The sequence below is a fragment of the Mus caroli genome, unplaced genomic scaffold, assembly GCF_978045245.1.
Source record: "Mus caroli unplaced genomic scaffold, Mus_caroli_1 scaffold_13, whole genome shotgun sequence".
Lineage (NCBI taxonomy): Eukaryota > Metazoa > Chordata > Mammalia > Rodentia > Muridae > Mus > Mus caroli.
The window spans coordinates 1,353,057-1,364,642 of NW_028227268.1; the positions used below are offsets into that span (position 1 = coordinate 1,353,057).

Consider the following 11,586-nt stretch of genomic DNA (forward strand, 5'->3'; position numbering starts at 1 on the left):
GGCAATCATAACCACCACCCTGCTGAGCACTTTCATGCTTGGGCTCCTGTAATCCCACAAGAACCCTCCAACAGACGAACGGTCACTGCCTCACTTTAAAGAATAGGAAACCGAGGCACAAAGAGAGGTCACAGGCCTTGCCCAAAATCTCCCCACCAGGAAATGGCTCAGGGCCAGGGACTGGCAGCCTAGCCCTGTGCAGCATGCTACCCAGCTGGAAGTTAGCATTTCTCTGCTGAGAGTTGGGATAACAGGCCCCTAGAGTAGAAGTCTTCCAGTGTAGGTTCTCGCTCAATGCTTCTATTCTAGTAGCCTTGGCTACTGAGGATAAAGGCTTTAAAAGAACATCTCAGAATGATGGAGTTGCTGCCCTTGGCCAGTCCCAAGCACACACTTTAAGCTGGTCCAACCACAGAGAGATAGCAAATGTGGATTTCTTTTTTTCCTTAACTTTTTAAAAAGTTATTATTTGTACGTGTATGGGTGTTTTGCCTGCACATATGTATCTGTACACCAAGTGTGTGCCATGTGCCCGAGGAGGCCAGAGAGGGGCTTTGGATTCCCTGGAAATAGTTACAGATAGTTTGAACCACCATGTGGGTTCTGGGACTTGAACTTGGGCTCTCTGTGGGAGCAGCTAATGCTGTTACCCTCTAAGGCATCTCTCCACCCCAAAGGTGAGCTTCTACGTGAGCAGAGCCTGGTGGTCCCTCAGTTTCTCTAAACTCAGTTCCCATCTGGAAACAGAACACACATCAGGTGCCCATGAGCAGACTCCTGTATGCTTTTTCTTGAGTGAACCCAGCACATCTGACCTGCAGGCAGTCTCATTTGGGGTTCTGTAGTTTTACCCTTCTTTTTGGCTTCCGGACTGGATCTTAGGAGAACTGGCCTGCTGTGTGTGTGTATGTGCGTGATATATATATCTTGCTCCCTGCAGCTCATCACTCAGCCTGGAGAGCAGCAACGTTGGCTCTGCAGCACAGGTGGCATCCTTCTTGACTCCTCCCTAGGACCTGCAGCAGGTACCCACTAGATGAAGCAGGCTCCTCCTGTCATGAATTAGATTGTGGGCTGTAGAAGCCCTGCCCAAGGTTTGGACCCTTGTCCTGAGGCAGGTGTGTTTCCTGTCTCTAGAAAAACACCACCAGACTGCAAGGCAGAAGGTAAAGAAAAAACAAGCTGCTGGCTTGTGGTGCACTTAGGGTGGGTATGCTTGGTTTTGTGCAGCCCGTTTGACCACGACTACCACTGTCATCAGTCCTGCTCCTGAGACTTTTAACTATTTATTCATTTATTCAACTTTTGAAGTCCACTGTGTAGCCATGGCTGGCCTAAAACTTGCCGCAGTCTCCTTGTCTGTGAGTTTTGTGCATGCCAAAGTTGGCTCCCAGTTTTGATTTCTGTCAGGAATTTCATTCTCGCTGGTCACCTGAGCCTGGGGATGTGTAGAGGAGGTGGTTACATTAGGTGAGATGACTTGGCAGATGGAAGGAGGTCTCCAAGACCGCAACTTCTCTGATCTTCGATCTCTTCTCCTCCAGTGGTGTCTGGGGCAGGGAGAGGTTCTTAGTGGTCTTCTTCATGGAGTGCAGCAGCAAGGGACTTTACCCCAAAGACTACCAACCTTGTTAAGTAGCAGTACCGCCTCTGACCTACACGTCTCCTAACAACTGCGGTCTCCGGCACCAGATAGGGAGACTCTACAGCGGGTTGAAGTCACACGCTCGATCCTTCCTGCAGGTCGACCCCGAAAGCCCGGCCTTGGGCCCCACCTGTCCGCTCCTCGCAGAGGCCCCCCCTGCACCGCTACTACCGGCCCCTCGGCGCGGAGCCCTGTGTCCGCCGCCGCTTTGATCCCGGGGGCCCCGCTGGATAAAAGTCTCTGGCGGCTCTACGCCAGCGCCAGAGAGGGAGCGCAGCGCAGTCGGGCGCACCAGCGGGATAGCGCAGCTCCAGCAACTTCCAGGACCTACGGTGAGCGCAGGACTCCGGGCGGTTCCAAGTATGCGAAGGGGGCCCAAGTGCGAGTCTCCCACGAATGCACGGGGCTGGGGCGCGGGAGGGAAGGCCCAGCGGCACTAGGTGAACGTTCGCATCCTGCACCCTGACCCGTCGGGCGGGGCAGCTGCGCAACCCGCAGGGCGCCCCCGATGCGGAAAGGCCTCTTCCTCCCGGCCCCCGAGGCGCTCCGAGGGCGGGGGTAGCGGCGCCGAGCTGGCCGCGGAGAATGGAGTTGCCCGGGGCCAGCCCGGCCGCGCTGCCCCCCACGGAGCCGGGCCGGGAGCGCCTCCGGCGGCTGCAACGGGTTAGTCCAGGCCCCTCCGTCAGACTTGTGGTTTGGGAAGAAAAGGCTAAGCCTCCGCCAAGAAAAGAGTGAGCGCAGCCCCCTCCCCCTGCCGCGCCCGGGCGGCGGCGGCACTTCTAACGCGCGGGCACCCGGGCTGCCGCGGCCCCCGCAAACTACGCCCAGCTCGGTCCCCGCCGCTCATTGGCGCGGGCCCGAGCCAGCGCACCCAGAGTCTGCATTGCCCTCGGCCGGCTACGCGCGGAGCCCGAGCTGCGGAGGCCGGTAGCGCCCGACTCCAAAGCCTCGACGCCGAGAGCCCACACTGCCGCCCGGGGCGGGGACAACGCACGGGAGCCCGAGCAGAGGAGCAGCAGTGTCTTGCGCGCCCCCTGGCCCGGCGCCCCGCGCTGCTGACGCCTCACGGCCATCCGCTCTCCGCAGGTGGCCACAGGCCGGACTGACATTGCCATGGGAGGAGAGGTGCGCATGCTGCTACTGCTGGGCCTGCTGCATTGGGTTGGGGGCAGCGAGGGCAGGAAGACCTGGAGGCGCCGTGGCCAGCAGCCACCCCAGCCGCCGCCTCCGCCACCGCTACCGCAGCGGGCTGAGGTGGAGCCGGGCGCCGGGCAACCGGTGGAGAGCTTCCCGCTGGACTTCACGGCAGTGGAGGGCAACATGGACAGCTTTATGGCGCAAGTCAAGAGCCTGGCACAGTCCCTGTATCCCTGCTCTGCGCAGCAGCTCAATGAGGACCTGCGCCTTCACCTCCTGCTGAACACGTCGGTGACCTGCAATGACGGCAGCCCCGCCGGGTAAGGCCAGCGCGGGGCAGGACCCCGGGAGGCCGTCAACCTGGCTTGGCTGGTCCCACCGGTGCTCCGCGCCTGGCTCGCCGTCATCCTATCGCTGGTGGCGCTCGCATCCTCTGCCTCCCCGCGCGCGCACAAACGCGGAGACTGTACTGGACCCGTCCTATTTTCAATGGCTGATCTGGTCCCTAGAGGAAAGGGTTCCACTCGGGCGTCTAGTATTGCTAGCCCTGGGGAGAGCCTGGCTTGGAGCCTCCCAAAGTGGGGGAGGGGGCAGCTCTTGAAGCTCTGATCCTAGGCCAACTCGGGTGCTGACCTCTTGGCCACCGTGCACCCGCCTTTGAAAGTTCAGGTTCTGGGACAGAAAAAGAGACTGCAGTCGCAGAGTGGCCATATCTCCCGTAGAAAGAGGCAACACTTTACAGGTTTCTGTCTCAGGGTTCCCCCCTGTGCATAGCAGATTGGCTCAGGACAGTCAGGAATTCGAGCACGGGAGCAAGGAAGGTGCACAAGAGGGACCAAGGGCTCCAGGGGCAGCATTCATACATGCACTCAACTTTGAAGTAGATAGAGGACACAGGTGAAGCTGGAGGTCAGAAGGGTCTCTGGGTGCCCACGCACTCAGTTGATCGATGTTAGTCTGCGCCTTGATAGGAAAGCTGTAACACTGCTTCGGTGGCTCCTGCATCTCCTTGCTGCGCTCCTTACTACTACAGTTTTCTGGGTCTTTAGCCCTGGCAAATTTCTCCTTATTCAAGTGCCACTGCGTGCTCGAGAGTTCACTTCTTCCATAGTCATCAGCACCAGGGTTAACGCGGATCTCATGCGGGGCGGGCTGTGGGAATTTTCCACGGACCACAGGACCCTCCATCCACCCACCCGCTGTCGCCACCTCTGGGGAATCGGTGGGGTTTCACCAGCTTGTGCATTCCGTTTGCGATTGGCTGCGGGCGCCCCCGCGCGGCTGTGGTGAGCTCCAGGCAACAGGTGGAATGACCCTTTCAGCACCGAAGTGGGAAAGAGGGCTTGAGGATTCCGGTTTGGGGATGAGGGTAGAGAAAGAAGGTGGCTCAGGTATCCCCACCTGACAGCATGCTCTGTGCGCCTTCCCTGCAGCTACTATTTGAAGGAGTCCAAGGGCAGTCGGCGGTGGTTACTCTTTCTGGAAGGTGGGTTCCAGGGGTTGAGGTGGGGGACAGGAGGGGTCTTCTGGACTTGTGGAATGGAGCCTGATACCTGTGCCTGCAGGCGGCTGGTATTGCTTCAACCGGGAGAACTGTGATTCCAGATACAGCACTATGCGGCGCCTCATGAGCTCCAAAGACTGGCCACACACACGCACAGGTCAGCAGCACAAGACCGGCTTGGTCTGGTGGAAGTGGCAGAATAGTCAGACTCTCCAAGTAAGGTCTTCTAGAAGGACCCATTTACCCCTGGAACCCTATCCTAGACCCCTAGTCCCTAAACTCATGGAGAGCTCCTCCTCAACCTTTGGTTTAATGACTAAGTCTAGCCAGCCTCTCATCCTTCCCTATCCACCCTTGCACCTCAGGCCGGGCCATCAAGAAGTAAGTCCCCATACCTGCATATCCCCTTCCTGTTTCACCAGGTACTGGTATTCTATCCTCCCAGCCAGAGGAGAACCCTCACTGGTGGAATGCCAATATGGTGTAAGAGAGCATGGGTTCCCCTTGGTGGGGGTTCCTTCCTGGGAGGGTCCTTCCTGGAGTGGTCCTTCCTATGGAATACTTTGAGTGTGGGGATTCATTCTTGGGGGCTGGCCTTTGTGGGGGGCATATTTGGGATTGTCCTTAATAGAGGGCTTAGCTCTTCCTGGGGGTGATGAACCTTCTTGGAGGGTCTAGGAGTCCTTCTTGGGAGAATGGTTCTTCTAGGGGGTCCTTTTCCTGGGGGAGGGGGTTCTAGTCTAAGGAGGACCTTCCTGGGGAAGTCCTTCTTGAGGGTCTTATCCTGGACAGCATTTTTCTCAGGGTCTTTCATGGTAGATTTGGGCACAACAGAGGGCCATGGTGGGCTCACCTGATCCCTGTTACAGCTTCATCCCCTACTGCTCCAGTGACGTTTGGAGTGGGGCTTCACCCAAGTCTGACAAGAGTGAGTCCCTGGCTTCCCAGCCCATTAAGACAGGGCAGGGTGGTGAGACTTGTGGGTAAATAGAGACTTTCTCAACCTGTCTGTAACATGCCATAAGGTTTCTGCTTGTTTGTGGCTCACCTGGCCCCTGAGGGACCCCCCAGCAGGGCCTCCTGCCCTTGATCCTCCCCCACCCCAGTCTACCCCATCCCATCCCCTATCCCTTCCCTGGAAAGAGGGCAGGCCCATCCTCCTGTCTCCTGGAGTAGGAGATCTTGCCCTGAGTCTAACTTCACCTAAAGCTACCCCTTTTCCTACAGATGAATATGCCTTCATGGGCTCCCTCATCATCCAGGAGGTGGTACGGGAGCTCCTGGGCAAAGGGCTGAGCGGGGCAAAGGTGCTGCTGTTGGCCGGGAGCAGGTAAGCACAACAGGCCCAAGGGAGGAGGACTTTGTATGGAGGGAGCAAGAGGCTGATGTGGCAGCTCTGGGACATGGGCGGAATGGAGTGTGTGTGTGTGTGAGAACCTAGAAGGTAACCACCTGCAGACCTGGAACCTGTCCTCACAGAGCCCTGCGGCCTCTAGCCTCCACTGGAAGATCAGCCTCATTTGGGGCCCCTTAGAGGTCTGGCCTCAATGCTCTGTAGCTGGGAATTGTTTAGAGAATGCTTCTGGACTCTTAAGATTGTTGGGCTGCAGTCACCTAGAAAGTGGGTTAGTGGTCAGGTGTGTTCTAATCTCCCTTCTTAAGGATGCAGTGTCAGGGAAGGCTGGGGTGACACCAACTGGTCAGTAACTGTGTTCCAATAGGAACGCAGAACACGTGCTTAGACTGGATGAGGGAGACCGAAACACCGGAGTTTATCTTCTTCTTCAGATAAGGAAACTGATACAGGAGAGAAAACAGAGGGAAAGGAGAGTCAGCTCTGTGCTCTGTCAGCCTTAGCTATGGGCCAACGCTTAGAATAGAACTCTACCAGTCCTCTGCCCTTGGACCGTGAGGGAGAGAGGTCCCTGTGTCTTGCTTGCCTCTCTCAACATGGTTATAGTCAGAATGCATTGTTCAGAAGCAGTGCTTCCTCAGGACTAAGGCTGGGGCTAAACCAGCTCTGGGTGGACAGCAAGCACCCTCCCCAGCCACTTGGCCTCACGTCTGGCCTTCCCTCAGCGCTGGGGGCACCGGGGTGCTGTTGAATGTAGACCGCGTGGCTGAGCTGCTGGAGGAGTTGGGCTACCCATCTATCCAGGTGCGGGGCCTGGCTGACTCAGGCTGGTTCCTGGACAACAAGCAGTACCGGCGATCAGACTGCATTGATACTATCAACTGTGCACCCACAGACGCCATCCGCCGTGGCATCAGGTGCCCTGGGACGGGGAGCCCAGCCCCCACGCCAAAACCCTGTCTAGTGCAAAGGGCCTGGGGTGACGTAGCATCTTAAGGGGAGAAGTACCCCAGGATCACAGCCTAACCTGTGATTGTGCCGCAGGTACTGGAGTGGGATGGTCCCAGAGCGTTGCCAGCGCCAGTTCAAGGAAGGAGAGGAATGGAATTGCTTCTTTGGCTACAAAGTATATCCGACTCTGCGCTGTGAGTGGCCAGTTCAGATGAGGCATTTGGGGAGTGGTGGGATATCCTGAACTGTACACCAGTCCTGAAGTTAAAGAGGTCAGACCAGAGACCTTATACTGTTCCACAGAAGTGGTCATGCCTACAGCAGGGTAAACTGTTGTTCCTACTTACCTGGAATTGTCCTGAATTTAGCACCAAAACTGTTGGTCGTTGGCAGTGGCATCAGAGACAAATCCATATGCTTCCTTTCTATATTTTGGGGCTACCAAATAGTTTCCTCAGCCCCTCTTTCCAAAGAGTAGTGGGAAGGTTCTCCTTTAGAAAAGAGAAAGGATCACGGGAGGATAGCTAGTCTGTGAGCCTGCCAGGAGCAAGGCGGGCTGTGAAGCCCAGAGGCAGGTCAAGCTGTGCCTCCTCCTCCTCCCAGGTCCGGTGTTCGTGGTACAGTGGCTTTTCGATGAGGCCCAGCTTACCGTGGATAATGTGCATCTCACTGGACAGCCGGTTCAGGAAGGCCAGTGGCTATACATCCAGAATCTGGGCCGAGAACTGCGTGGTACACTCAAGGATGTGCAGTGAGTGTGGGCAAGGGACCTGGGCTGGGTAGCTCATGACGTAAAGATACGGGTCTTGGGGCCGGGCATGGTGGCACTGATAGGAGGCAGAGGCAGGTGGGTTTCTATGAGTTCAAGTCCAGCCTAGTCACATAGTGAGACCCTGGCTAGATAAATGAATAAAATAGAGGTCTCAGACGGCAATCATACATCATCAGGCATCGTGTTTGCCTAGAACACACAAAGCCGTGGGTTTAATACCCAGCACCACATACACCCAGCATGGTGAGGCCTGCCTGTAATCTCAGCATCTGAGAAACAAAAGGAAAAGATAAGAAATCTTATCTTGGCAGGCAGTGGAGGCATTTGCCTTTAATCCCAGCACTTGGGAGGCAGAGGCAGGCGGATTTCTGAGTTTGATGCCAGCCTGGTCTACAGAGTTCCAGGACAGCCAGGGCTACACAGAGAAACCCTGCCTCGAAAAACAAAAACAACAGTAACAACAACAAAACAAAAAAGAAAAAAAGAAAAAGAAATCTTATTTTGGCTACATAGCCAGTTTGAGGTACCCTGAACTATATGAGATCCAGGCTAGAAAGAAAGAGTGAAAGGAAGAAAGGAAGGAAGGAAGAAAGGAAGGAAGGAAGGAAGGAAGGACGAAGAATATGGCAGAGGATTCATGTGCTTAACATAAAATTAACATGTCTCCTGCCACTGCCTAGCAGACTCCAGCTGGATGAGTTATACAGGCAACTGGTTAGAGAAGCCCAAAGGGCAAAGGTCAGTATGGAACATGTGGGTACTGGAGCCAAGGCCAGTTGAGAAGCTGGCCAGACACAGCAAAAGGAAGGGCTGCTTATCTGGAAAAGTTTCTGCTGTGGATAGGATTCGAGCTGATTCTCTTCCCACCAGGGCCAGCTTTGCCCCCGCCTGCCTGTCTCATGAGATCATCATACGGAGGTCAGTATCTCCCACGGGTTCTAGGTAGCTTACATCTGTAGGATTAATTCCATATGCCTTTAAGCCCTTCCCAAAGCAGTAGACACCTTTCCATGAGACCCTTCCAGAGGTTCCGTATAAAGTGTTTCTTTCTGGGCCCTCCAAAGCCACTACACCAGCGGTGTGGCTGGACTGAAATGTAGCCCCAAACAATGACAGCAATGGCTTTGACAACCCACCCCTGGGTTCTCTCTCTACAGCTATTGGACGGACGTCCAGGTGAAGGGGACCTCACTGCCCAGGGCACTGCACTGCTGGGACCGGAGCTTCCATGACAGCCATAAGGCCAGCAAAACCCCCATGAAGGGCTGCCCTTTCCACCTGGTAGACAGCTGCCCCTGGCCCCACTGCAATCCCTCATGCCCTACCATCCGGGACCAGTTCACAGGGCAAGAGATGAACGTGGCACAGTTCCTTATGCACATGGGCTTCGATGTGCAGACGGTGGCTCAGCAGCAGGGGATGGAGCCCAGCAAGCTGCTAGGGATGCTGAGTAATGGGAACTAGAGGGCGTGGTACTGAGGGGCTGGCCTGCAGAGAAGGTGATACTGAGGGGATGGCCCACTTGCTGCCCCAGGGTGACTCACCTCCACTTCTAGGTCCTTCTGCCTCTCCCAGGACCCACCTGGGTGTGGATGCCTGACTGCCTATTCTCTCCCACTGCAGGCTAGAGGAGTGGTCTGACCTTCAGGGACCCTTCCCATCCTGTATCTGTTTCCCTAGCCCCCCAGCCCAGCTTGGGGAGGGAGCCAGCAGCAAAGCATGCACTGGATCCCTGAGCCAGTCAGCCCAGACAGTCCCTCCCAGCCCCCACTGATCATGTCCGTTTGTATTATTTTATAAAGTGACTTTTTTATTACTTTAATTTTTAAAAAAATGGAAATTAAGAAATATATGATGGATGATATTGTTTTGTAACATATTTTTTCTTAATAATTAAAAACAACAACAACAACAAAAAAACAAATCCAGAAGCTCACCCTGAGCCTTGTCTGTTTGAAAAGCCAGTCTACTTATACTGCATGCGTTCCTAGGACAGCGTGGGACCTGAAAAGGGAACAGAGGGACTCTAACCTCTGGTGCCTTCTTGGATGTTTGGGAACCCCTACTTCACATGTTAGCCCCCTTCTTAAGGAGGCCTCATTCATTCATTCATTCATTCATTCACTCAGCAGATATCTAATTCCCATGGTTTGTGATTGCAACTCTTTTATTTTCTTTTTTTTTTAAAGCCAATTTCTTTTTATAAAAAAAGATTTATTTATTATTATATATAAGTACACTGTAGCTGTCTTCAAACACACGAGAAGAGGGCATCAGATCTCATTACAAGTGGTTGTGAGCCACCATGTGGTTGCTGGGATTTGAACTCAGGACCTCTGGAAGAGCAGTCACTTCTCTTACCCACTGAGCCATCTCACCAGCCCCCCCTTTTTTTCCCCTTTTTTAAATAAAAGATTTATTTATTTTATGCATATGAGTACACCACCATTGCTCTCTTCAGACACACCAGAACCCATTACAGATGATTGTGAGCCACCGTGTGGTTGCTGGGAATTGAATTGTGTGGTTGCTGGGAATTGAACTCAGGACTTCTGGAAGAGCAGTCAGTGCTCTTAACCACTGAGCCATCTCTCTAGCCCCTTGATTTTCTTTCTTTTCTTTTCTTTTCTTTTCTTTTCTTTTCTTTTTTCTTTTCTTTCTTTCTTTCTTTCTTTTTTTTTTCTTTCTTGAAACAGAGTTTCTCTATTATGTAGTTCTGGCTGTCTTGGAACTCACAGAGACCAGCCTGCCTTTGCCTCCCAAATTCTGGGATGAAAGGCTTATACCACCACACCAAAACCGTTTTTCTTTTCTTTCTTTTTTTCTTTTTCTTTTTTCTTTTTTTCTTTTTTTAAAAGATTTATTTATTATATGTAAGTACACTGTGGCTGCCTTCAGACACTCCAGAGGAGGGTGTCAGATCTCGTTAAAGACGGTTGTGAGCCACCATGTGGTTGCTGGGATTTGAACTCAGGACCTTTGAGTCAGTCAGTGCTCTTAACCACTGAGCCATCTCTCTAGCCCCACGTTTTTCTTTTTAGAATTATTGTATGTGTGTGAGTGTTTTGCCTGTGTGTATGTATGGGCACAATGTGCATGCCTGGTGTTCACAGAGGTCAAAAGAGGACACCAGGCATCCTAGAACTGGTGGATACTGGTAAGATGGCTTAGTTGGTAAAATGCTCAACATACGAACATGAGGAGCAGTTGGGTGTGGTGGCAAACTCCCTTAATCCCAACACCTGGGAGGCAGAAGTAGGTGCAGTTTTGAGTTCCAGGACAACCAGGACTACACAGAAAAACCTTGTTTTGAAAAACAAAACAAGGCAGCTGGGCGTGGTGGCGCACGCCTTTAATTCCAGCATTTGGGAGGCAGAGGCAGGCGGCAGATTTCTGAGTTCGAGGCCAGCCTGATCTACAAATTGAGTTCCAGGACAGCCAGGGCTACACAGAAAAACCCTGTCTCGAAAAACAAAAAACAAAAAACAAAAAACCCGAAAAACAAAACAAGCAAAAACCAAACATGATGACCATAGCACCCATATAAGAAGTTGGACACAGTGGACAGTGGCACATAATAGATGTAATCTGAGCTTGGGGGATCGAAGAAGAAAAATGGATCCCAAGGGCTTGTTGGCTAGCCAGCTTTACCTAATCAAGAGTCCCAGGTCCCAGTGAAAGAGAGATCCTGTGTCAAAAAGAACATAACAAGGGGTGGGGCTCACCTTTAACCCCAGCACTAAGAAGACAGAGGCAGGCAGATCTCTCTAAGTTCAAGACCAGCCTGGTCTACAGTGTGAGTTCTAGAACAGCCAGAGATCTACACGGAGAAAACCTGTATTGAAAAACAAAACAAAACGTAGGAAATGCCTAGTTAGATTTCACATAAGGGACCAGAGCTATGGTTAGCAGTTAAGAGCATTTGCTGTTCTTCCAGAGGAACAGTGTGTTGCGGTCCCTGCACCCACATAGCCACTCACAGCCATGTTACTCTAGTTCCAAGTCTGATGTCCCCTTCTGGTTTCCAGTGGCTGCTGCATGCACAAGGTGCACATGAACCGAGATGCTATTCTTAGTTGTCAACTTAACTCCATAGGGGAATTGCCTGAAACTCACTGTGAGGGTTTGTTTGTTTGTTTGTTGAGACAGGGTTCCCTCTGTGTATCCTTGGCTGTCCCAGAACTCTATAAACCAGGCTGTCCTCTGCCTCTAAAGACACTAAA

At 53.1% G+C, this 11,586-nt stretch overlaps 1 protein-coding gene across 4 annotated transcripts; it reads left to right on the forward strand.

Moving 5' to 3' along the window:
• Positions 1-1,495: 1,495 nt before the first annotated feature.
• Notum (notum, palmitoleoyl-protein carboxylesterase) lies at positions 1,496-9,510 on the forward strand. 4 transcript variants are annotated; one of them, XM_029484153.2, is made up of 13 exons: positions 2,140-2,308; positions 2,732-3,102; positions 4,216-4,268; positions 4,348-4,443; positions 4,709-4,769; positions 5,156-5,214; positions 5,514-5,616; positions 6,366-6,557; positions 6,685-6,785; positions 7,195-7,342; positions 8,234-8,281; positions 8,521-8,605; positions 8,987-9,510. In XM_029484153.2, the coding sequence occupies exons 1-13, from the start codon at positions 2,231-2,233 to the stop codon at positions 9,002-9,004; spliced, it is 1,413 nt and encodes a 470-aa protein (XP_029340013.1). In that variant the 5' UTR covers positions 2,140-2,230; the 3' UTR covers positions 9,005-9,510. The 4 variants fall into 4 exon arrangements, with proteins under 4 accessions (XP_021033476.1, XP_085685476.1, XP_029340013.1 ...); XM_021177817.3 differs by lacking the exon at positions 2,140-2,308 and adding an exon at positions 1,496-1,977 and having other exon boundaries at positions 8,521-9,506; XM_085829350.1 differs by lacking the exon at positions 2,140-2,308 and adding an exon at positions 1,989-2,005 and having other exon boundaries at positions 8,521-9,506.
• The last annotated feature ends 2,076 nt before the right edge of the window (positions 9,511-11,586 follow it).

What these genes read in the sequence shown, in the direction of transcription:
- Notum (XM_029484152.2), top strand. Translation starts at nt 2,231, where the DNA reads ATGGAGTTGCCCGGGGCCAGCCCGGCCGCGCTGCCCCCCACGGAGCCG. An exon ending in CTGCTGTTGGCCGGGAGCAG is followed by an intron (nt 5,617 to 6,365) that starts GTAAGCACAACA and finishes GCCTTCCCTCAG; the next exon opens with CGCTGGGGGCACCGGGGTGC. An exon ending in CATGAGATCATCATACGGAG is followed by an intron (nt 8,282 to 8,520) that starts GTCAGTATCTCC and finishes CTCTCTCTACAG; the next exon opens with CTATTGGACGGACGTCCAGG.